Raw genomic sequence first — 25,625 nt, forward strand, 5'->3', positions numbered from 1 at the left:
CCTGCAAATTTTCTTTCTCCTTCAAGTATTTATCCAATTTCCTTTTTAAAGTTACTATTGAATCTGCTTCCTTTCAGGCTGCAGGCTCTAGATCAAAGAACAGAGAGACACGTGTCGAGATGAAAGAAAGTTTACTGCTTTGTAGCTTTGAATAAAAAAAAAGTGCAGTCACAGCTTGTTTTGGAATTTAATGTTTGAACGAGAAAGTGTGTGCTGCAGGGAAGATTTGCAGGCCCCACGAAGAGGCATTGGGACGCAGAACACAAGGAAACTGGCAAACCACCTTGACGCCAAAGACCCTGTGTTACTCCAACTGCCACCACATGTTTACAGAATCATAGAATGGTTACAGCACAGAAGGAGGCCATGCTGGCTCTCTAAGTGCTACGCAGCTGGTCCCTGTAGCCCTGCAAAAAAAAAAATTCTCTTCAGATAATTATCCAATTTCCTTTCGATTGAATCAGCCTCCACCACACTCTCAGGCAGTGCATTCCAGATCCTAACCACTCGCGGTGTTTAAAAAAAGTTATCCCTCATGGCATTTGTTGCTTTTTATGCCAATCGCCTTAAGTTGGCCTCTGGTTTCGGATCCTGCCGTCATTGCGAACAGTTTCCCCCTATCTACTCTGTCCAGACCTCTTTGAACGCCTCTGTCAAATCTCCTCTCCACCTTCTCTAAAGAGAACGGCCCCAGCTTCTCCAATCTATCCTTGCAGCTGAAGTCTTTCATTCCCTGAAACCATAACTTCCTTGCTTTTGTACTCTATGTATAAAGCCCAGGATCCTGTATGCCTTATTAACTGCTTTGTTGACCTGTCCTGCCATCTTCAATGATTTGTGTCCCTGTGCTCTTGCACCCCCTTTAGAATTAAATCCCTTATTTTATATTCCCTTTCCTCGTTGTTCCTACTGAAATTTCATCCACCTCGTGTTCCCTCCCCTATTCTACCAGCCTATGTCCTCTTGAAGTCTCTCACTATCCTTTCACAGTTCACAATACATCCAAGTTTTGTGCCATCTGTAAATTTTGAAATTGTGCCCAGTACACCCAAGTCTTAAGTCATTAATATATATCAAGAAAAGCGATTGTCAAGTCGGGCTTGCAGTGTAGCGCATTTGCGCGTACTGGAAACTACATATATTTATACACAGGGCTCTGTTCTTTGCAAACAGAAAGAACATGTACACACGTTGCGCCTGTTTCAGCTAAACAAGATAAGGGACAGCCATTCGCTGGTTCGTGCCTCAGGACAATGCCTTGACCAATCAGAGTCAAGCTGCCTGGTTTAAATTTCGAACAAAGCCTGGCAGTTAACTGTCAGTCACCATAAGCGGGTGCATTCTCCATGGCAACGCCTCTACCAATCAGAGTCCACATGCCAACCAATCAGCACTCTCTTCTCATACAGTATAAATTCGTTGCTTTCCCTTACATTGGTATTCTTGCGAATTGTCCTGATGAGTGCAAGACGGAAAGCTTCGACAAAATGTCTCTATTTTCAGCAATATTCAAGTTCCGTACAGCCAAATGACTTTCTCAGAAACCACGTCAAACGCAAGTGATCTGAATGCAGATACGCCGAGGATGTGAGATTGCTTTAAGTGGGGAAAGACATGTTGGCCAGAGTTAGAACAGAACGCCTTTTCACGTAATTTGGTAGGTTCTGCAACATCCAGCAGATATGGTGAGCAGATTTTAATGTCTCATTATTTTTCTCAGTACTGGCCAGAAGTGTTAGCCTTCATTCTGTGGGAGGAAATTTACCGCTGATTCACAGGGTTACGGGTTCCAAACCACAACTGGAGTCCACAATCTGAATGGTGCTGAGGGAATGCCCTCAGGAGATACAATCATTAAGTGTGAGCCATGTTTAACACTCTCTAAGTCAGAAAGTTGTGGGTTCCCAGACACTGTCTGGAGTGCTGCAGTGTCAGAGGTGCCGTCTTTCAGGTGAAACATTAAACTGAGGCCCCTGTCTATCTTCTCAGGCAGATGTAAAAGATCCCACAGCCACTATTTTGAAGCTAGTCGGTGGGGTGTTCCCCGGTATCCTGGTCAATATTTATCCCTTAGCCAACATTGCTCAAAGCGAAAATAAAGCAAAATACTGCAGCTGCTGGAAATCTGAAATAAAAACAGCCAGTGCTGGAAATACTCAGCAGGCCTGGCCGCATCTGTGGAGAGAGAAGCAGAGTTAACGTGTCAGGTCTGTGACCCTTCATCAGAACGGGCATCATCAGGCTGAAAGAAAGATTATCTGGTCAGTGCGGTTTGAGGGACTTTGAGAGTTGGCGGGCTATTCGACTGTGAGGGCATCACAATCCCGTCCTCAGCCAACATTCGCAGATATACAGTTCGAGCAGGAAAGCACTGGGATCTGCCGGAGCTATCCCAAACGTACACCTCTGCTCTGCTCTCTCTCCCTGACCCTCTACCCTCCCGTGCTTCAACTGTTTCTACAATTCCGCCTCAAAGTGCAATAATCTCTGCCTCCCTGCGGCAAAGCATTCCAGACTCCAACGGCCCTCTAGGTCGAAGAAATCTTTCCGAACCTTTCTCCGCACTTTCCTAGAGATCATTTCAACATGATAACGATTACCAACCAGAGAAAATCGTCTGTTCCTACTCATCCTGTCAATGCCTTTTATAATTTAAAAAAAAAATCAATTCAATGTCCTGGGGATGGAATCCAGGTAGACTGCGATGCCCTCCACAGTCGAGCAGCCAGCCAGCGGCAAGAAGAAATGGGCAATCGGACGTGGAAACTGCGTCCTTCGGGAACGGCAATCAGAACAGTTTGTCAAAAAACAGGCGTCGCTATCTCACAACGGAATATTCGGAACTTAAATCAAACTCCCAGCACAGGAACAGGCCATTCAGCCCGTTTACTCTGTGCTGGTGCTTCTGCTCCACACGAGCCTCCAAGTTCTGGTCTCGCCCGCAAGTGGGAACATCTTCTCTACGTCTACTCCAACGAAACCTTTTCATAATCTTAAAGGTCACTCCCTCAGCCTTCTCTTTTCTAGAGAAAAAAATCCCCAGCCTGTTCAACCTTTCCTGATGGGTATAACCTCTCAGTTCTGTTATAATTTCTGTAAATCGTTTTGCGCCCTCTCCCGTGCCCTCGACACCCCTTTTTAATAATACGGAGACCAGAGCTGTTCACAGTTAACTCCGAGTGTGGTCTAGTCAAGGTTGAAAAGCGAAAGGGATTTGTTCATCCAATGTAACTCTCGACAAACAATAAGACTGTCAGGGGAGACAAAGGGTTACAGAGCCAGTCAGGAGTTTGTGGGTCAGCCTCTGTGCAGAGAACGCCCAGCTGAGATTTCAATCAGTTCAGCTTGTCAGGCAGCCTTGCAGGTTAGTTAGGGAGGTAGAGAGACAGAGAGAGAGATGGAGATTCAGAATAAGCTGCTCTCCACCCAGTGCTGCGCCTACCTCCTGGCTCTGCTCTTCTCCCTGTTTGTGGTCGTGCCTCTGACAGAGAATGGTCGCAAGTTCAAAGGGAGCTGCCTGCTCTTTAGCCAGGCCTTTTGGAAGGAGGAGAACGTTACCGGCTCCCTGATCAGCCGCTTTATGGTGGAAGAGTGGGGACCCCCAGCTGCCTGCCAGTTCTGCACCTTTGTGGGCGTCTTCACGCTGATCTTCTGCGCCGTGCAGGGCTGGAGGACCCTCTTCTACCTCTGCAAGGGACATGATGAGTAAGTTGAGGGACCTGGGGGGAGGGGGGGGAGGGAGGGGGGCACCCCCGCGGGGATCCCTGTAAAGTCAGCCGCACAGCCTGGTCTGGAGCCTCCCTGCGGAAGAGTGACAGAGGAAGTAGCATGGTCACTCCACGGACTGCCCCTTCTCACTGCCAGGACAAAGGACGGGTGCTGCCCAGGTTGCCAATTTTTGCTCCGTTTCTGACTTTCCCACCACCCCCAGTTTCTGTCTCGACCTTTCTCCCCCACCTCCCCCGCCCCCTCCACGCTTCTCTTGAATCTTAGCCAGTGTGCCTTCCCCACCACCATCCCACCAAACCCCAGGCCGGCGAGTGAGTGCAGTTGGGCTGTTCGACCAGGGGAGGGGGAAACTGCAGCCGTGTCCAAACAGGAGTGTGGGGGAGGGGTCCCGGGATAGCAATTGAAGGCCTGGGGGTGGGGTTGGAACAGACGTTACGTGAGGCACCTCCCACCTGCCTCTGCCGAGATCAGCCAAGCCAGCACAGAGCGGGGATCGAACCTGGGACATGCGAGTCCATAGTGTGGCACCCACTGAACCACGGGGGTGGGGGGGTGGTGGGGGGGTATATCCAGGGTGGTTCGATCCCAGGCCTGCGGGATTTCCACCCGGGCGACGTGATGTCGCTTCAGTTGGCGGCAGCAAGCAACTGGGCTTGGCACTGATGCTTCATTGCCCTTCCCCCCAAGGTCGAATAGCCTGCCAAGGCTCACTGTCCAGATTCCCGCATTAATGATGGGCAAGGGAAAGGGGGTGGTTGGCAGGAGGAGAGAGCGAGAGAGAGAAAGAGACAACAATTCCTGTTAGTTGTGTTCCTGGAGAGATCCTCGCACGCCTCCCCCCCTCCTCTCAAACAGCTCAGCTTCCCAACGTCCATTATTTCCACAGCTGCAGGGGATTCACAGAAAGTCTTCAAAGAAAGATTAAGGATTTTTCCCCCTGCAGCGGGGGTGGGGAACGAGGGGCTTGTTCCTCACTGCAGTGTCTGGTATCTTAACCTGTAATCCCAGGAACCATGTCAGTGGGACCCTTGCCCAGAGACTGGCAGGAGAGGAGATGGCGAGGAGGGTGCGAGGTGAAAGAGGGAGAAAAAGAGACACAACCCGACAAATCCTCCCTTTTGTTTTTGTTGCGCTGCGGCTGTTCACCAGGAGGCCATTCATCCCATCCTGTTGCTGCCGTCCCATTTGCCCCACTCCACTGACCCCGGAAGCTGCATTTGTTTAGCACCTAATCATGCTCCCACCCACCAACCCCCACCCCTACCCCGCCCAATCATCCAAAGCGCTTCCCATTTCATCCGGTCCCGTATCAAATTGTTTAGATAAGTGCGGCAGCCATTCTGTACCTGGGGCCGTTTTGTTTTAGCGGGGAGGGTGTGGGGTGGTAGGTTGCATGAGGCGAGTTGTTTTAATGGGACTCTGCACACAATACACAGGCAATTGTTGGCTGTCAGGCTCAGTCCCACCCCACACTGGCGTCTACAAGGCAGCTGTCTAATATGGCCGGTGCCCCCTCATTGGCTTATTTGATTATCTTGGCTTGCAGGCACAGTGGATTTAATCAAAGGCCCAATTACATTGTCCGCCTGGTCGGGAAGCTTATCTGATCAGAGAGGCCTTGTTAATGATGTTGCCCTTAAGTGCGTCTTCTCTCCATTCTCGCTGATCCCTTGGAGACTAGTTCCTTTCAATCTGTGCATTGTAAAGTTCCTCTTCCTTCAGTTGCATGAAGGTCAAAGATTGGCAGCTTGCGCGTTTAATTTTTGGCCCTTGTGGCCACCGGTTTACAGGAAGGAGATACAGAAAATATTGCCTCCAGTGATGTGGAATTTGGGGCATTGATTTTCGCTCGGGTTGAGAAGGGCGGACAGTCCCCTGGTCAGAGCCCATCAGGTAAATGGTGCAGGAGCTTTGTTGAACTTGAGGTAATAACAGGAGGGGATGTATTTAAGGTGAGCGCAGGAAGAATTAAAGGGAGGATGGTAACGCGTGTTCTTGCTCACAGGGAGCTGGGAATTGCGGAATTCTCCGTCACAAACAGCTGAAGCAGAGGCGAACGATATAGTAGGTTGAGAAAAAAAAGTTAAAGGGTCTGGGGAGTGAGGGAAGAGTGGGATTAGACTGGGTGGGATATTAAAGGGTGCGGGGAGAGAGTGGGATCAGACTGGGTGGAATATTAAAAGGTGTGGGGAGTGAGGGGGAGAGTGGGATTAGACTGGGTGGGATATTAAAGGGTGTGGGGATTGAGGGGGAGAGTGGGATTAGACTGGGTGGGATATTAAAGGGTGCGGGGAGAGAGGGATTAGACTGGGTGGGATATTGAAGGGTGCGGGGAGAGAGGGATTAGACTGGGTGGGATATTGAAGGGTGAGGGGATTGAGGGGGAGAGTGGGATTAGACTGGGTGGGATATTAAAGGGTGCGGGGAGAGAGGGGGAGAGTGGGATTAGACTGGGTGGGATATTGAAGGGTGAGAGGAATGAGGGGGGAGAGTGGGATTAGACTGGGTGGGATATTAAAAGGTGTGGGGAGTGAGGGGGAGAGTGGGATTAGACTGGGTGGGATATTAAAGGGTGAGAGGAATGAGGGGGGAGAGTGGGATTAGACTGGGTGGGATATTAAAAGGTGTGGGGAGTGAGGGGGAGAGTGGGATTAGACTGGGTGGGATATTAAAGGGTGCAGGGAGTGAGGGGGAGAGTGGGATTAGACTGGGTGGGATATTAAAGGGTGTGGGAAGTGATCGGGAGAGTGGGTTTAGACTGGGTGAGATATTAAAAGGTGAGAGGAATGAGGGGGGAGAGTGGGATTAGACTGGGTGGGATATTAAAAGGTGTGGGGAGTGAGGGGGAGAGTGGGATTAGACTGGGTGGGATATTAAAGGGTGAGAGGAATGAGGGGGGAGAGTGGGATTAGACTGGGTGGGATATTAAAAGGTGTGGGGAGTGAGGGGGAGAGTGGGATTAGACTGGGTGGGATATTAAAGGGTGCAGGGAGTGAGGGGGAGAGTGGGATTAGACTGGGTGGGATATTAAAGGGTGTGGGGAGTGATCGGGAGAGTGGGATTAGACTGCGTGGGATATTAAAGGGTGCAGGGAGTGAGGGGGAGAGTGGGATTAGACTGGGTGGGATATTAAAGGGTGCGGGGAGTGAGCGGGAGAGTGGGATTAGACTGGGTGGGATATTAAAGGGTGCAGGGAGTGAGGGGGAGAGTGGGATTAGACTGGGTGGGATATTAAAGGGTGCAGGGAGTGAGGGGGAGAGTGGGATTAGACTGGGTGGGATATTAAAGTGTGCGGGGAGTGAGCGGGAGAGTGGGATTAGACTGGGTGGGATATTAAAGGGTGCAGGGAGTGAGGGGGAGAGTGGGATTAGACTGGGTGGGATATTAAAGGGTGCGGGGTGTGAGGGGGAGAGTGGGATTAGACTGGGTGGTATATTAAAGGGTGCGGGGAGTGAGGGGGAGTGAGTGGGATTAGACTGGGTGGGATATTAAAGGGTGCGGGGAGTGAGGGGGAGTGAGTGGGATTAGACTGGGTGGGATATTAAAGGGTGTGGGGATTGAGCGGGAGAGTGGGATTAGACTGGGTGGGATATTAAAGGGTGCAGGGAGTGAGGGGGAGAGTGGGATTAGACTGGGTGGGATATTAAAGGGTGTGGGGAGTGAGCGGGAGAGTGGGATTAGACTGGGTGGGATATTAAAGGGTGTGGGGATTGAGCGGGAGAGTGGGATTAGACTGGGTGGGATATTAAAGGGTGTGGGGATTGAGCGGGAGAGTGGGATTAGACTGGGTGGGATATTAAAGGGTGCGGGGAGTGAGGGGGAGAGTGGGATTAGACTGGGTGGGATATTAAAGGGTGTGGGGATTGAGTGGGAGAGTGGGATTAGACTGGGTGGGATATTAAAGGGTGCAGGGAGTGAGGGGGAGAGTGGGATTAGACTGGGTGGGATATTAAAGGGTGCGGGGAGTGAGTGGGAGAATGGGATTAGACTGGGTGGGATATTAAAGGGTGCGGGGAGTGAGGGGGAGAGTGGGATTAGACTGGGTGGGATATTAAAGGGTGCGGGGAGTGTGTGGGAGAGTGGGATTAGACTGGGTGGTATAGTAAAGGGTCCAGGAGTGACTAGGACTGGACTGGGTAGTTTATTGACACAGGCTCAGTGGGCTGATAGCCCTGTGTCTCTGCTGGGACAGTATCCAGCTCGTTTCAGGATGGGTTTTAATATCTGCCCCCAACATATCTTTGAACATCTGTGTTGCTGTTGAAAAAGCAGTAAATGTTCCCAATGGCAATGGGCTTCCCCAACGACATGTCGTGGGTACAAGGACAGTGGATAATGTCACTGCAGTTGGACTATTCATCATTTGCAACAAAGCGATTCCCCCGGGAATTAGACCTACCTTCGGAATGCCAAACTGGGTCCTATATTTATTGTTCCTTTGTTTGTAATCCACTATCCTCCTTTATAGTCACTGCCCTCCCTCACCATAGAGTCCGAGATGGAGCAGTCAGGAAGGATCTCCCTGAATTTTGCCAATGCTTGTTGGTTGGATTGTATTGGGTTGGAAGAGGCACGAGTTGGCTTGGTTGTATTGGGTTGGAAGGGGCACGAGTTGGCTTGGTTGTATTGGGTTGGAAGGGGCACGAGTTGGCTTGGTTGTATTGGGTTGGAAGGGGCACGAGTTGGCTTGGTTGTATTGGGTTGGAAGGGGCACGAGTTGGCTTGGTTGTATTGGGTTGGAAGGGGCACGAGTTGGCTTGGTTGGCGTTGTTGCATTGGTACGGTTGGATAAGCATTTGGTTTGAGTGTACACAGTTGCCGCGGAGAGTAGTGGGGACACGTGGCTGACCACGGGTACAGACTTGGCCAGTCGGGCAGCAATGCTGAGATGGCGTGGGTTCTGATAGAGCTCAGCTCGGGATGTACTGAAGTGATGCAGAAACCTTTTCTCTCTCCTGCCTACTCCCCGTACCCACCCCGCCTCTCTCTGGTACAGACGACCGGCCAAAACCTGGCAAAAAATGGTCTAGTTGGCATCTCCAAGGACAGGAGTCCGCTCAGTGGCGTAGACACTCGATCGTAATGGGAGAGTGTCCAATGTTTCCTTTTTTCTTCTTGCAGTACATTCTTCTCGGCATTCCTGAACCTGCTGCTCAGCTGCTCGGTGCTGTTCCTGACCATCGTGGCCAGTGTGATGATCAGCGTGGGTTTCAACATGTGGTGTGACGTGGTCACCGACCATGGCAACATGCCCATGAGGTGAGTCGACGACTTTCAACCCGGCGGGACGGTCCGTAGCCCGCAGCGTAGAAGACCAGCACGGGCACGATGGGACGAATGGCCTCTGTCTACGCTGCCTCGTTCTAAGAGCATGAAGCCAAGCTAGATTCCAAGCTCGGGTTTTAACGACGTAGATTTTGTTGGGGGGGGTGACGGACTGAGGGAAGGGAGGAGCCAAATCCTGGGGAGAGAATGAGTTGGAATAGTTGACGGTAGGTTGTCTCGATTTGCAGATGGTGAGAAGCGAGGAGTAGGATGGGTGTCAGCCATAGTTTGGCGGGTTGCACTCTCTCCCCAACCCCCGTGCCCGCCCCGAGTCAGAAGGTTGCGGGTTCGAGCCCCACCCCAGAGATTGGAGCTCATAATCCAGGCCGACACTCCCAGTGTCAGTACTGAGGGAGTGCTGCACTGTTGGAGGTGCCGCCTTTCGGATGAAACGTTAAACTGTGGCATCAACTGCCCTGTTGGGGGGACATAAAAGGTCCCCAGGGCCATTATTAAGAGCAGCGGACTCAGTCTGTCAACCAGCTTCACATGAAACCGTTTATCTGGTTATTATCGCGTTGCTGTTTGTGGGAGCTTGCTGGAGTTTGGAGGTTCCAACACTGAGGTGGACAGGTTGTTGTTGGGTAAGGGGTATGTGGCTCTGGGATTGACTCCTGCTCTCATCCTTTCCTCGGCAGTTGTGAGGAAATCCAATCAACGAACCTCCACCTGGATGTGGATACATCTGCCTTCTACATTCACTTCAGGATCGCCCAGGTGAGTGCAGCCGTGTACTGTTGCCCTGGAAGCCTCACAAATTGAAGGGGTTCGGCCTCCTCTCCCCCCTCCGCTCCCCACCCCCCCCCCACCACTGTGTGAATGGCGAGCCTGCCAGATGGATGAGCTCTCCCTCGCGAGGAAGGATTGAGTCACCTCCAGTACTGGTCAGTGGTTCTGTGCCTGCTGTGACTCAACGTGGGTGAGACTCTCGCTCTCTTACGTCCGGGTTCGAGCCCCGCCGCAGAGACCTGAGCACACCAGAGGCACTCCGGTACTGAGGGTGTGCTGCACTGTCGGAGGTGCCACCTCTCAGGTGAGTCGTTAAACCGAGGCCCCGTCTGCCCGTAGATGGATGTAAAAGATCCCATGGCCACTATTGGACAAAGAGCGAGGGGGGGGGGGGTGAGGGGGGAGGGGAGGGGGAGCTCTCCCCGGTGTCCTGCAGCGGGTTGGGGAAGCCGTGAAAACACCCTTTGAACTTAGAGCTTGGATTAGTACTTGGAAATATGATGTTGTTGCTATTACAGAGACTTGGTTGAGGGAAGGGCAGGATTGGCAGCTAAATGTTCTGGGATTTAGAAGCTTCAGGCGGGATAGAGGGGGATGTAAAAGGGCTGGGGGAGTTGCATTACTGGTTAAGGAGAATATCACAGCTGTACTGCGGGAGGACACCTCAGAGAGGTCATGCAGTGAGGCAATATGGGTGGAGCTCAGGAATAGGAAGGGTGCAGTCACGATGTTGGGGGTTTACTACAGGCCTCCCAACAGCCAGCGGGAGGTAGAGGAGCAGATAATGTAGACAGATTTTGGAAAGATGTAAAGGTAACAGGGTTGTAGTGGTGGGTGATTTTAACTTCCCCAATATTGACTGGGACTCACTTAGTGCTAGGGGCTTGGATGGGGCAGAATTTGTAAGGAGCATCCAAGAGGGCTTCATGAAACAATATGTAGATAGTCCAACTAGGGATGGGGCCATTCTGGACCTGGTATTGGGGAATGAGCCCGGCCAGGTGGTCGAAGTTTCAGTGGGGGAGCATTTTGGGAGCAGTGACCATAATTCCATAAGTTTTAAGCTACTTGTGGATAAGGATAAGAGTAGTCCTCGGGTGAAGGTGCTAAATTGGGGGAAGGCTAATTATAACAATATTAGGCAGGAACTGAAGAATTTAGATTGGGGGCGGCTGTTTGAGGGTAAATCAACATCTGACATGTGGGAGTCTTTCAAACGTCAGCTGATTAGAATCCAGGACTAGCATGTTCCTGTGAGGAAGAAAGACAAGTTTGGCAAGTTTAGGGAAGCTTGGATAACATGGGATATTGTGAGCCTAGTCAAAAAGAAAAAGGAAGCATTTGTAAGGGCTGGAAGGCTAGGAACAGATGAAGCACTTGAGGAATATAAAGACAGTAAGAAGGAACTTAAGCAAGGAGTTAGGAGGGCTAAAATGGGTCATGAAAAGTCATTGGCAAACAGGAATAAGGAAAATCCCAAGGCTTTTTATACATATATAAAGAGCAAGAGGGTAACCAGGGAAAGGGTTGGCCCACTCAAGGACAGAGATGGGAATCTATGTGTGGAGCCAGAGGAAATGGGCGAGGTACTAAATGAGTGCTTTGCATCAGTATTCACCAAGGAGAAGGACTTGGTGGATGATGAACCTAGGGAAGGGAGTACAGATAGTCTCAGTCATCTCATTATCAAAAAGGAGGAGGTGTTGGGTGTCTTGCAAAGCATTAAGGTAGATAAGTCCCCAGGGCCTGATGGGATCTACCCTAGAATACTGAGGGAGGCAAGGGAAGAAATTGCTGGGGCCTTGACAGAAATCTTTGCATCCTCATTGGCTACAGGTGAGGTCCCAGAGGACTGGAGAATAGCCAATGTTGTTCCTTTGTTTAAGAAGGGTGGTAAGGATAATCCAGGAAATTATAGGCCGGTGAGCCTTACGTCAGTGGTAGGGAAACTATTAGAGAGGATTCTTCGGGACAGGATTTACTCCCATTTGGAAACAAACGAACTTATTAGCGAGAGACAGCATGGTTTTGTGAAGGGGAGGTCGTGTCTTATTAATTTGATTGAGTTTTTTGAGGAAGTGACGAAGATGATTGATGAGGGAAGGGCGGTGGATGTTGTCTATATGGACTTTAGTAAAGCCTTTGACAAGGTCCCGCATTGCAGACTGGTGCAAAAGGTGAAGTCACACGGGATCAGAGGTGAGCTGGCAAGATGGATACAGAACTGGCTCAGTCACAGAAGACAGAGGGTAACAGTGGAAGGGTGCTTTTCTGAATGGAGGGATGTGACGAGTGGTGTTCCACAGTGATCAATGCTGGGACCTTTGCTGTTTGTAGTATATATAAATGATTTGGAGGAAAATGTAGCTGGTCTGATTAGTAAGTTTGCGGACGACACAAAGGTTGGTGGAGTTGCGGATAATGATGAGGATTGTCAGAGGATACAGCAGGATATAGATTGGTTGGAGACTTGGGCGGAGAAATGGCAGATGGAGTTTAATCCAGACAAATGTGAGGTAATGCATTTTGGAAGGTCTAATGCAGGTGGGAGGTATACAGTAAATGGCAGAACCCTTAGGAATATTGACAGGCAGAGAGATCTGGGCGTACAGGTCCACAGGTCACTGAAAGTGGCAATGCAGGTGGATAAGGTAGTCAAGAAGGCATAAGGCCTTGCTTGCCTTCATCGGTCGGGGCATAGAGTATAAAAATTGGCAAGTCATGTTGCAGCTGTCCAGAACTTTAGTTAGGCCACACTTAGAATATTGCGTGCAATTCTGGTCGCCACACTACCAGAAGGACGTGGAGGCTTTGGAGAGGGTACAGAGGAGGTTTACCAGGATGTTGCCTGGTCTGGAGGGCATTAGCTATGAGGAGAGGTTGGAAAAACTCGGATTGTTTACACTGGAACGATGGAGGTGGAGGGGCGACATGATAGAGGTTTACAAAGTTATGAACGGCATGGACAGAGTGGATAGTCAGAAGCTTTTTCCCAGGGTGGATGAGTCAGTTACTAGGGAACATAGGTTTAAGGTGCGAGGGGCAAAGTTTAGAAGGGATGTGCGAGGCAAGTTCTTTACACAGAAGGTGGTGAGTGCCTGGAACTTGCTGCCGGGGGAGGTGGTGGAAGCAGGTATGATAGAGACGTTTAAGAGATATCTTGACAAATACATGAATAGGAAGGGAATAGAGGGATATGGGCCCCGGAAGTGCAGAAGGTGTTAGTTTCGGCAGGCATCAAGATCGGCGCAGGCTTGGAGGGCCGAATGGCCTGTTCCTGTGCTGTACTGTTCTTTGTTCTCCTCGCCGATGTTAAATCTCTCTCTCTCTCTCACCCGCTTTCCCTTTCAGTTCGGCCTTTGGAGCATCTGGACGATATGGGTGCTGCTAGCCGTGCTGGCCTTCCTAAAGGTCTATCGGAACTACAAGCGGAAGGAGCTGACGCGCTGCCTCTCCCGGGAGAAGGAGCTGCTCCTCAGTCACTCTTCCCGCGGGCGGCCCCCTCAGGAGGAGCAGGCGGCCATTCCAAGCGTCTTCATCTGAGCCACTGGGTGTTTGGGCGTTACGCAGCATGCTGGGTACAAACCAAACAGTAGAGACGGTGCATTCTGTGCGAAGAGTCAAACCCAAGGCCTCGGGCCTGTACCAATAGCCTTTAGTGGGACAAGTAAGTTAACCCCTGCCCCCAGCCCCATTTATACACTGGGTAAGTTATCGATCTCGGAGCTTTTGTTGACGTTTGCAGTATCTTGCTTCACTCTGAAATGTTCCAACACGGGGCCTCACAGATCCCTGACGTACAACTCTGTCTGTGCTCATTGTCACAAATGGCCCTCCCTTGACTTCAGTTACCCATCACTGACGTTTAATTTCTAATTTACTAATTTCTCCTCTTTTCCTCCCCACCCCCTGCCACCACCGAGCGGGAGAAATTATTCTGCGCTTGGTCGCTCTGGGTTTGACAGTTAAGACTGTCTCGGCAACGCTAAATTCCTGCCCACTCTCACCTTTCTCGCAGGGTCGGCCGGGGGGCAGAGCAGTAGGAACTGGGGCACAAAGCAGCCCGGTTACCCGATCGCCATCCCGCGACCCCCCCTGCCAGAGAGTGCCCGGGCACGGACGAGGCCGCAATCGGGTTTCGGCCTGCGGTGCCCGCCATAGCCGTGCAGCTCCGCTGCCTTGGCCTGTGGGTGAAGCACGGCCATTTTCGGCCTGGTCCCTGGAACTTTCCTGTCACTTCCAGGAGGGAAGTGGTGCTGGGGGTTTGGTGGGGGGTGTTGGGGGAGAGTTACTATCACAGGTTAAAGCTGAGGGACTGGAGTCCTGAGACAAGGGTCCTGTGTCTCCAATCTCTGCAAGCTGTGAAATAAAAAACTGTGCGGAGTGGATCTGATTTTATTGTAAAACAGGTGTCAGCGAATCGGAAATAAAATTAGGGAGAGATGCAAAACCAACTCCCCATCGCACAGTTATTGAATAAAGCCCAGCTCTGCCCGTCTGTGTTTTATTAACTGGAGTTTTTTTAAATTAAACTGTTTTAAGTTATTACCAGTATAAACAGTGTTACTTGTGCTTTTTCCTGTCTCCAATCTATTTGTATTTATTAAACACTAATGAAAATGAGACTGTGTTGTGTGCTGATTTCTCCAGCCTTAATCTTAATCACTCTTTCTCTCCGCATCTCTTTGCATTTCTCACTCTCTTCATTATCTGTCTCACTGGATCTCCTCGCTGTCTGCGGCTCTCTCTTTTAGTTCTCTGTCAGTTTCTCCCTGTCTATCTCTCTCTCTGTCATTTTCTCTCTATCTCTGTCTGTCTCTCTCTCTATCTCTCTCCCTCTCTTTCTGTCTCAGTCTATCTCTCCCTCTCTCTTTATCTGCCTCTCTCTCTATCTCTTTTTCTGTCTGTCTATCTCCCTCTCTATCTCTGTCTATCTCTCTTTCTCTCTATCTATCTCTGCCTCCCTCTCTCTCTCTCTGTCTATCCCTCTCTGTCTGTCTCACTATCTCTCTCTCTCTCTGCCTCGCTCTGTCTCTCTCTTTGTTTTTCTCTCTTTCTCTCTATCTATCTATCTCAGTCTCTCTCTATCTCGTTATGTCTATCTCTGTCTCTTTCTGTCTATCTATCTCTCTCCATGTCTCGATCCGCCTATCCCTCTGCTTCCATCAGTGACCCCCAACTCCCAAGAGGCCATTGACAAAGCAGAAGTCAGGCAGCTGGGATCCTGCAGAGGTTACCGTGGAAACAAAGGCCCGGGAGACCCAGGCTGCATCTGTTTGTTTGTGAGGCCGGGGCCTAAGAATGCTCGGTATAATCAAGAGCAGGACTTGATCAATTGTCACCCTGAATGACTGGTTGTCAGGGTTCAGTGGGCCTGAGCAGCTGTGTAGTGGGAGGGGGGGGGGGGCAGTTCCTCCTCCTTTCCCAGGGAACGTTGACTCCCGCAGGGGAACGGGTTTCATAGGCACCAGAAACACTCTCTCCCTCATCCATTATTAAACTGTCGGCAGGAACCCTGAGCCCAGCTCCCGATCCTGGCCTCCTTCTGACATCCTCACTTTTCACTGGGGTGGTGGTTGCTGGGACCCAGGAAGATATTCCACCCTTCCCCCACTCGACTAACACAGGCGCCGAGGCTGATTGCAGTGCCCCTCACTGCCACCGCCATCGGAGACCAGCAAACTCGTGGTAGATTGTGGGTGGAAGAGAGTGGAGGTTCAGTGGGTAGCACTCTCTCTTGCCTCTGACGTCAGAAGGTTGCGGGTTCGAGTCCCACTCCAGAGACGTGAGCACAAAAATCCAGGCCGAACACTCCCAGTGCCAGTACTGAGGGAGTGCCGCACTGTCGGAGGCACCATCTTTCAGTTAAGGTATTAAACCGAGGCCCCGTCTGCCCTCTCAGGTGGACGTAAAGGTTCCCATGGCCAATATTGGAATGAGCGGGGGCGGGGGGGGGGGGGGGGGGGGGGCGTGGGGGAGTGGGGAGATCTCCCCCAGTGTTCTGGAGCCAATATTTATTCCTTGACCAACTATCGCACCAAAAAAAAATTATCCAGGAATCCAGAGCTTGGGATCAACACGACAGTGCACAGCGGGGCGAATGCACTGTGAGCTGGAGTTACGGTGACAGTGAGTTTGAGACGTCCTGTAGGGATGTAGGAGGTGACGGAAATCAGCAGGGCGGATGGCAGGAAGGGGCCTGAAACACAAGGCCCCTGGTCGTTCCTGTTCCGTGTGGCTCAGTACCACACAGCAGTGTTCACACTCGCACTCAGTAGGGTTGTCAGCTCTGGTTGGCTATATTCTTGGAGGCTTCATCACATGACTTCCGGCCTCCTCCGCCATTGGCCCATCCTCTGGGCGCCCTGTCTTCCCACGGCACATCCGGGAGGGTTGGGAACTCCAGTGGTTGGGGTAGGGTTTCGGGTTGGGGCGGGGGTGGTGTTAGTCTCCAGTCACTGGTCAGTGGCCCAGGATGGTGCAGGATCCCAGTGTAAGAGTCAGTACACTGGCCCCCCCCCGATGTTTCAGCTGGAAACAGCTTGGCCAGCAGCACCGAAACCATCGAGAGTAGAGTCGCTGCCTACAGATCCTAATATCCTGCTGACGTTCCCTGTCATTATCCTCCCGTCACTCATTGGCTGCAAAGCGCTCAAAAACTCAGCCGACTTCCAGTTTTGGTGAACCAAAATATATCACCATGCACCGACTGACATGAAATTCTATCTGGCACCTTTTAGTCCATTCCCCCATCTGATCAATATCCTTTTTTTCAAGCATCCTTTGGGCTTTTAAGGAACTAATTTTTATAGTTTAATTGGTAAATTTCTATGCCACCCCCTCCTGGCCTGTACCTAAATCATTGATTTGCACAATGAACAGAATGGCCCCGAACTGAACTTGGTGGGACACTGTAACTCAATCCCAATCACCAAGACGCCCATAATTCCTACTCCTGTTTTTTTCTCATTCGTGGGTAGTGGGCGCCATTGGAAAGGCCGAGCATTTATAACCCATCTCTAATTGGTTTCGAGAAGGTGGGGGGGGGGGCGGGCGGGGTGAGCCACTTTCTTGAACCGCTGCAGTCCTTTGTCATAGGTGGTACAACCGAGGCTTACGAGGCCATTTAAAAGGGTGGTTAAGATTGAGCCCACATTGCTGTGGGTCTGGAGTCACATGTAGGCCAGATCAGGTCAGGGCAGCAGATTTCCTTCCCTAAGGATCGTTAGTGTGCATAAGAAATAGGAGCAGGAGGAGGCCATTCAGCCCCTCGAGCCTGCTCCGCCATTCAATAAGATCATGGCTGATCTGATCGTGGCCTCAACTCCACTTTCCTGCCTGTCCCCTATAACTCTTATAGATCAAAAATCTGTCTAACTCAGCCTTGAATATATTCAATGACCCAGTCTCCACTGCTCTCTGGAGTAGAGAATTCCAAAGATTAACAACCCTCTGATAGAAGAAATTCCTCCTCATTTCCATCTTAAATTAGAGACCCCTAATATTGAAACTGTTGTAATGACCGAGGCGGGAGGAGTGCACTGTTTCTTCGATCTCCACTTCTCCACAGGTCACAACATATATTGAAATGTTTACCCAGTTACTGATACGGTCAATCATAGACTGTATTTTTATCCCAGAATAAAATACACCAAACAGGTTTCTGTAATAAACAGCAAAATTATCAGTTTATTATAAAACAAGACTTAACCAGTAATGAAGCAAAGCATTAACACACAGATTGAAATATGAAAGTGCCCTTTTTACCTTCATCCCTCACACCGAAAAATAGAGATTTTCTCTTTAGAGCTCTGTTATGAAAAAAAGACAAAAAGATTACTTTGGCCAAATACTTGCTAATTCTTGAAGAAGAAAAGAGAAGAAATGGAAAGATGTCAGTTTTCCCTTTTCTGGTTTGGTGTCCCAAATACACATAGACAGCTGTCACTGGGATCTTTCTGGAACAGTTCTTTTCAGGATACGTTGAAGATCAGTTTGGCAGGCCTTTCAGGAGGAATGCAGCATCAATTTCTCTATTTCTTACCCTCGCTTCTAAGAGTTTCTCAATGAGTTGGAAAAGCTGGCAGACTTTTCAGAGATGGAAAAGGCTGAGTTGGGTTTTGTCCTTGGCAGTTTGATTCTGAAACTCCTTTCAAAACACTGTCCAAACCCCAACTCACTGTCCAAAATTAAACCAAGAACAATATCTCAAGAGTCAAGCCTCCTGACCCCTATAAATCTTGACCTGGCACTTCTCAGTAAACATCCTCCTCAGGTCAAAAAGCCCCGCTGGGTATTTAGCTGAAGAGAAAGGACTTCCAGTAAGAGTTATTTACAAACCAAGCCCAAAAGACCGTCCGAAGACCTCTTTTTTTTAAAAAGCACACTAAGTCCAGGGCAGTCACTCTCACCTCACCTCTTGAGTTCAGCTCTTTTGTCCATGTTTGAACCAAGGCTGTAATGAGGTCAGGAGCTGACTGGCCCTGGCGGAACCCAAACTGAGCATCACTGAGCAGGTTGTTGCTAAGCAAGTGCCGCTTGATGGCACTGTTGATGACACCTTCCATCACTTTTAGTTTAGTTTAGAGATACAGCACTGAAACAGGCCCTTCGGCCCACCGAGTCTGTGCCGACCATCAACCACCCATTTATACTAATCCTACACTAATTCCATATTCCTACCACATCCCCACTTGTCCCTATATTTCCCTACCACCTACCTATACTAGGGGCAATTTATAATGGCCAATTTACCTATCAACCTGCAAGTCTTTGGCATGTGGGAGGAAACCGGAGCACCCGGAGGAAACCCACACAGACACAGGGAGAACTTGCAAACTCCACACAGGCAGTACCCAGAATTGAACCCGGGTCACTGGAGCTGTGAGGCTGCGGTGCTAACCACTGCGCCACTGTGCTGCCCTTTACTGATGATTGAGAGTAGGCTAATGGGGCGGTAGTTGGCCGGGTTGGATTTGTCCTGCTTTTTGTGCACAGGACATACCTGGGCAATTTTCCACATTGCAGGGTAGATGCCAGTGTTGTAGCTGTACTGGAACAGCTTGGCTAGGGGCGCGGCAAGTTCTGGAGCACAGGTCTTCAGTACTATTGCCGGAATGTTGTCAGTATATCCCTCCTTAAATAAGGAGACCAAAACTGTACACAGTACTCTAGGTGTGGTCTCACCTACGCCCTGTACAGTTGCAGCAAGACTCCATCCCCCTTTGCAATAAAGGCCGACATTCCATTTGCCTTCCTAATTCTTGCTGTACCTGCATGCTAACTTTTTGTGTTTCATGTACAAGGACACCCAGATCCCTCTGTACTGTAGCATTCTGTAGCCTCTCTCCATTTAAATAATATTCTGCTTTTCTATCCTTCCTGCCAAAGTGGATAACCTCACATTGTCCCATGAATCTGCCAATTTTTAGCCCACTCACTTAACCTTTGCAGACTCTCTGTGTCCTCCTCACGACTTGCTTTCCTGCCTGTCTTTGTAAGCTCAGCACATTTGGCTACAATGCCCCTTCATCCAAGCCATTAATATAGATTGTAAATAGTTGAAGCCCCAGCACTGATCCCTGTGACACTCCACGAGTTACAGTTTTCCAATCTGAAAATGACCCATTTATCCCGACTGTCTGTTTTCTATTAATTAGCCAATCCTCTATCCATGCTAATATATTACACCCAACGCTCCTAACTTGTCGAATGCCTTTTGGAAATCGTTCCTCTTTACCCACTCTGCTTGTTACTTCCTCAAAGAACTCTAATAAATTTATCAAATACGACTTCCCTTTCATAAAACCATGTTGACTCTGCCTAATTACATTATAATTTTCTAAATGTCCTGCTACAACTGCCTTAATAACAGATTCCAGCATTTCCCCACTGCCAGATGTTAGGCTAAACTGGCCTATAGTTTCCTGCTTTCTGTCTCCCTCCTTTCTTGAATAGAGTTGTCACATTTACCATTTACCAATTCGCTGGGACTTATCCAGAATCTGGGGAATTTTGGAAGATTTACAACCAATGCATCCACTATCTCTGCATCCATTTCTTTTAAGACCTTCGGATGCAGGCCATCAGTTGCAGGGACTTGTCAGCCTTCAGTCCCATTCGTTTTCCTCGTATTTTTTCTCCAGTGATAGTGATTGTTTTAAGTTCCTCCCTCTCTTTTGCCCCCTGATTTTTCCACTATTATTGGGATGCTTTTCGTGTCTTCTACCATGAAGGCAGATGCAAAATATTTGTTCAAAGTCTCTGTCATTTCCTTGTTTCCTGTTATTAACTCCCCAGTCTCACCCCCTAAGGCACCAATGTTTACTTCAGCTACTCTCTTTTTTTATATATAGAAGCTCTTACTCTCTGTCTTTATATTTCTTGCTAGTTTATTCTAATTTCTCCCTCTTTTTTTAAAGGAAGTGAACCAGATGGGTTTTTACACCAATCTGGTAGGTTTGTAGTCACTATTACTGAGACTAGTTATTTGTTCCTGATTTATTGGATTGAAATTGCCTAGCTGCTGTGGCGGGATTTCAACACATGTCTCTGAATCATTAGTCCAGTATCCTCCAGTATCACTGTGCTGCCATCCCCAATTTCTTTCCTGCTAACCAACAGGATCTCATTCCTAATTTCATGCACTCCAGAAAACCAATGAAAGTTGCTCAGTTTGAAAAAAAAAACACACCATAGATTACAAAGCCATCTTTTCTTCCAACCATGTTCCCCTATGTGCTACAACTCTATTGCACTGAATTTTATTTAAAGACTGGGAAATGTTGGTATTCAGAGGGACCTGTGCGTCCTTGTACGGGAATCATAGTAAATTAACATGCAGGTGCAGCGTGCGATTAGGAAGACAAATGGTGCGCTGGCTTTTATCACAGTAGGGTTTGAGAGTGAAGAAGTCTTACTACCAGCATATCGGCCTTTGGTGAGACCACACCCAGAGTACAGTGGAGAGTTTTAGTCCCCGTACGTAAGGAAGGGTCTTCATGAATGGAGGGCAGCGAAGGTTCAGTGGACTGATTCCTGCGATGAAGAGAGATTGCGTAGACTGGGGCTATATCGCCTGGAATTTACAAGAATGAGAGGCAATCTCATTGAAACATAGAATAAAGTTTTAAAGGGTAGATGATGGAAGGATGTCTCCTCGCTGGCTGGAGAGTCTAGAGCTGGGGGTCAGGGTCTGAGGGTGAGGGGGTGGCCATTTCGGACTGAGATGGGGAGAAATTTCTTCACTCAGAGGGTTGTGAATCTTTGGAATTCTCCACCCCAGAGGGCTGCGGATGTTTGGTCGCCAAATATATTGATTTTTGGATACTAAGAGAATGAAGGGATATGGGGATAGTGAGGGAAGGTGGAGCTGACTCAGATGATCAGCCACGATCATACTGACTGGCAAAACAGGCTCAAAGGGCTGAATGGCCTATTCCTGCTCCGATTTCTGATGTAAATCGATATAATTTATCAGGATAAAGCTGATGCACCTTCATTCCAAGTAACTATCGAAGTTTATACCAACAGCTACCTGCATTTGTATAGTGCCTTTAATGTAGTAAAATGTCCCCAGGCGCTTCCCAGGAGCGTATTAAACAGAATTTTTGACATCGGGTCACATAGGAGATATGAGGACAGGTAACCTGAAGCTTGATCGAAGATGTCGATCATAAAGGAGGACACAGAGAGAGAGAGAGGCAGAGAGGGTGAGGGAGGGAATTCCAGAGCTTAGGGCCCCAGGCAGCTGAAGGCACGGCCGCCAATGATGGAGAGATGAAAAAGGAAGCAAAAGAGGCAAGAATTGAAGGAGTGCAGAGATCTCGGAGGGTTGTAGGAGGTTGCAGAGATAGGGAGCGGACAAGGCCATGGAGGGATTTGAACACAAGGACGAGCATTGTAAAATTGAGGTGCTGCTGAACCAGGAGTCAACGTGGGTCAGGGAGCATAGGGGGTGATGGTAAAGGGGACTTTTTGGTGCGCGTTAGGATACAGGCAGCAGAGTTTGGTATGAACTGAAGTTTACGGAGGGTGCAAACATTGGAATAGTCGACTCTGGAGGTAACAAAGGCATGGCTATGAGGCCATTTGGCCCATCGTGTTGGTGCGAGCAGTCCGCAACAAATCCCATTATCCCACTCTCTCCTCATACCCTTGTATCTTCTTCTGCTTCAAATCTCTGTCTACTTTTTCCATCAAAGATGCAGTGTTCTCTGCTACAACCACTCCCAGTAGCAACGCAGTCTCTACTCCAAGCACCCTCTCGGTCAAGAAATGTCTCCTAAGCTCTCTCCTCAGTCTTTGTGTGTCGTTAAAATTGTCACTTTGTGACTGACCCCCGATTCATCCTATCAAAACACCCTTCATGAGTTGAAAAAAACACTAAAACACTTGATTAAATCTCCTCTTAGCTTTCTGTGCTCCAGTCTGGCCTCATACATCTTATTCATGACTGATTTCCCACCAGGAGAAACTCTCTCCTTCACGTTCTGATGTTGCATATAAACGTGAGTCTCTCCTTACATTTACCTGCATTCTGCGTAAGGCATTTTTGACTAAAATTTGTGCTATAATGGTGTTGCCTTAGCCTTAACTGCAGTTAGTTCATAATTTCTATTGGACACCACTCACAGGCCAGTTGGTTTTACCTTGATTATGGGGAAATTTCTAGACTTTTACAGTGAAGGTCAAAATCAGCAAACATTTAGAAAGGCACAGGTTAATCAGGGACAGAGAGTGTGGATTTGTTGCAGGAAGGCTGTGACTTGCCTCATTTGAATCTATTGGGTTAAAAAGTGTATTAATGAAGGAAATACTATAATGTTGTTTACATAATAGATTTCCAGAAGTCATTTGCTGAGGAGCCACTTGAGAGAGTTGCTGCAAAAATTAAGGTACAGGGCATTAGCTGGAACACTCTTCATCGTGAGAATCTAGAACGCCCTGACGCAACCCCCACAAAACGCTGTTGCGGCTGGGGGCCAATTGAAAATTTCAAAACTCTGCTTGATAGATTTAGGCAAGGGTGAAGAAACCAAAGTTCTTGGATGGAGTTAAGATACAATGGCGGGAACAAGATTAAGACGTCAACTGTGGCTCAGTCAACAGCATTCTCGCCTCTAAATCAAACGATTGTGGGTTCAGGACCGACTCCAGAAACTTCAACACAAAAAACTAGTCTGATGGTGCCAGTACTGAGAGGGTGCTGTACTGTTGCAGTGGCTATCTCTTGGACGAGACATTAAATCGAGACCCCCGGCTACACGCTGGGGCGGACACAAAAGATCCCACGGCTGCCGTCTTCAAGCAGAGCACCAAAGTTCTCCACGCTGCCCTGGGCCAACATTTATCGTTCGACTGACATCAGATTATCCGATCATTTATCTCATTGCTGTTTGTGGGATCTTGCTGTGTGCAGATTGGCAACTGTTTCTCCCACATTGAGAGTGCCTGCACTTCAAAAGTCCTTCAGGGGCTGGAAAGTGCATGGAGAAGTGCTGAGGCAGTGCAAGGGGCTGTATGAATGCACGTCCTTGACACTCGTTAGAGGGGCTGAATGGCCTCTCCTGATGAGGAGAATGGAGACCAGAGGCGGTAGAAAGACTACATTTCCCAGCGGCCCTAGCGAGCAACGGGCAGGCGGTTGGGAAATGTCTCGGGGAATCCCATTGGCTCCCCTCGCCACTTATCCGAACCAGCCACCAATAAGGATTGGCCTTGCAACTGATGCGGGAAGGAGGTGGAAGGCAGGGTCGGATGGGCCGAGGCCAGTCATTGGTGCGGCACAAAGTGGATCCGCCCGGCGGCCCAGCGACTCGGCCAATCGGGACAGCCGTAACGGCGTCGTGAGGTCGCAAGGGGAGGGGGTGGGAAAAAGGCGCGCAGCGGCGCTCGGTGCTGTGGGGAAGGTGGCGCCATTTTGTTTTTTTTTCAAAAAAAAAATATTCGGCCGTTAAGGGGGAGGCAAAAAAACGGTTAAAATTCAAAAGTAAACCAACGCAGTCGGCGAGTATTTTTTTCTGTACTTTTTGGCGCGGCGAGTGAGGGCCCGGTGGGTTTCTTTTCCTGACTCACCCCCTCCACGAGCAGCTCGTCCAGGATGGACGTCAAGAAGATGAAGGTGGCCGAGCTGAGGCAGGAGCTCCAGGAGCGGGGCCTCGACATCCGCGGCCTCAAAGCTGAGCTGGCCCAGCGGTTACAGGAGGCCCTAGACGCCGAGCTTCTGTCGGAGGAGGGAGGAGGAGGCGGCGGAGGAGCCGGCGGCGACGAGCCGCGGCCTAGTCGAGCCTACGACCCGGGGGCCGCCGCGGACGACGACGACGACGAGGATGACGACGAGGACGAGCTGCTGGCCGAAGAGGAGGAGGAGGACGAGGAGGAGGCAGAGGCGGCCTCGATTGAGCCCGGCGGACGGCCCGAGGGTGCCGGGGAGCGGCCGGCCGGTGAAGGCGAGCCCGCGGAGGAGGCGCGGCCTAGCGGGCAGGGCCAGGACGGCGGGGAGTCGGGAGGGGCCGAGACGCCACCCGCTGAGCCGACTTCGGTGGAGGGGGAAGAACAGAAGCCCCGGGAGGAGGGGATGGAGGTCGAGCTCCAGGAGCCGGAGCTGGCGGAGAACCAGGAGCAGAACGGGGAGAAGCCGCAGAGCCAGGCCGGTGAGTTCTGGGCCGCCGGGAAGCTGGAGGACTCAGTCTGGCCTCCCAATGTAACTATAGTGTCAGTGTGAAGGGGTTTCTCACTCTGATTCAGTCTGTGTTTACACTTACTGTCGTGTCAGTCTGAAGGGGTTTCTCACTCTGATTCACTGTGTTTACACACTGTAGTGTCAGTGTGAAGGGGTTTCTCACACTGATTCAGTCTGTGTTTACACTAACTGTAGTGTCAGTCTGAAGGCGTTTCTCACACTGATTCACTGTTTACACACTGTAGTGTCAGTGTGAAGGGGTTTCTCACTGATTCACTGTGTTTACACACTAGTGTCAGTGTGAAGGGGTTTCTCACACTGATTCACTCTGTGTTTACACTAACTGCAGTGTCAGTGTGAAGGCGTTTCTCACACTGATTCACTGTGTTGACACACTGTAGTGTCAGTGTGAAGGCGTTTCTCACACCGATTCACTGTTTACACACTAGTGTCAGTGTGAAGGGGTTTCTCACACTGATTCACTCTGTGTTTACACTAACTGTAGTGTCAGTGTGAAGGCGTTTCTCACACTGATTCACTGTGTTTACACTAACTGTAGTGTCAGTGTGAAGGGATTTCTCGCACTCATTCACTCTGTGTTTACATTAACTGTCGTGTCAGTGTGAAGGGGTTTCTCACTGATTCACTCTGTGTTTACACTAACTGTTGTGTCGGTGTGACGGGGTTTCTCACTCTGATTCAGTCTGTGTTTACACTAACTGTAGTGTCAGTGTGAAGGGGTTTCTCACTGATTCAGACTGTGTTTACATTTACTGTAGTGTCAGTGTGAAGGGGTTTCTCACTGATTCAGACTCTGTTTGCACTAACTGTAGTGTCAGTGTGAAGGGGTTTCCCAGGCTGATTCACTCTGTATTTACACTAACTGTCGTGTCAGTGTGAAGGGGTTTCTCACTCTGAGGCAGTATTTACACTAAATGTAGTGTCAGTATGAAGGGGTTTCTCACTCTGATTCAGTCTGTGTTTACAGTAACTGTAGTGTCAGTGTGAAGGGGTTTCCCAGGCTGATTCACTCTGTATTTACACTAACTGTAGTGTCAGTGTGAAGGGGTTTCTCACTCTGATTCAGATTGTGTTTACACTAACTGCAGTGTCAGTGTGAAGGGGTTTCCCAGGCTGATTCAGACTGTGTTTACACTAA

General features: G+C 49.6%; 2 protein-coding genes across 3 annotated transcripts in view; both read left to right on the plus strand.

Annotated features, from left to right (window-relative positions):
• Positions 1-3,329: 3,329 nt before the first annotated feature.
• On the plus strand, positions 3,330-14,386 carry LOC137356057 (transmembrane protein 179-like). Its single transcript, XM_068021802.1, has 4 exons — positions 3,330-3,705; positions 8,851-8,988; positions 9,693-9,771; positions 13,135-14,386. The coding sequence occupies exons 1-4, from the start codon at positions 3,398-3,400 to the stop codon at positions 13,324-13,326; spliced, it is 717 nt and encodes a 238-aa protein (XP_067877903.1). The 5' UTR covers positions 3,330-3,397; the 3' UTR covers positions 13,327-14,386.
• A 9,259-nt stretch (positions 14,387-23,645) lies between these two features.
• The window catches only part of LOC137355933 (heterogeneous nuclear ribonucleoprotein U-like protein 2), a 79,194-nt gene continuing 77,214 nt past the window's right edge, over positions 23,646-25,625 (plus strand). For both annotated transcript variants that reach the window (XM_068021604.1, XM_068021605.1), the window contains exon 1: positions 23,646-24,437. In XM_068021604.1, coding sequence (XP_067877705.1) covers positions 23,885-24,437 — 553 coding nt within the window. In that variant the 5' untranslated portion in view covers positions 23,646-23,884. The remainder of the gene's footprint in view (positions 24,438-25,625) is intronic.

Source organism: Heterodontus francisci, chromosome 44 (genome assembly GCF_036365525.1).
Source record: "Heterodontus francisci isolate sHetFra1 chromosome 44, sHetFra1.hap1, whole genome shotgun sequence".
Lineage (NCBI taxonomy): Eukaryota > Metazoa > Chordata > Chondrichthyes > Heterodontiformes > Heterodontidae > Heterodontus > Heterodontus francisci.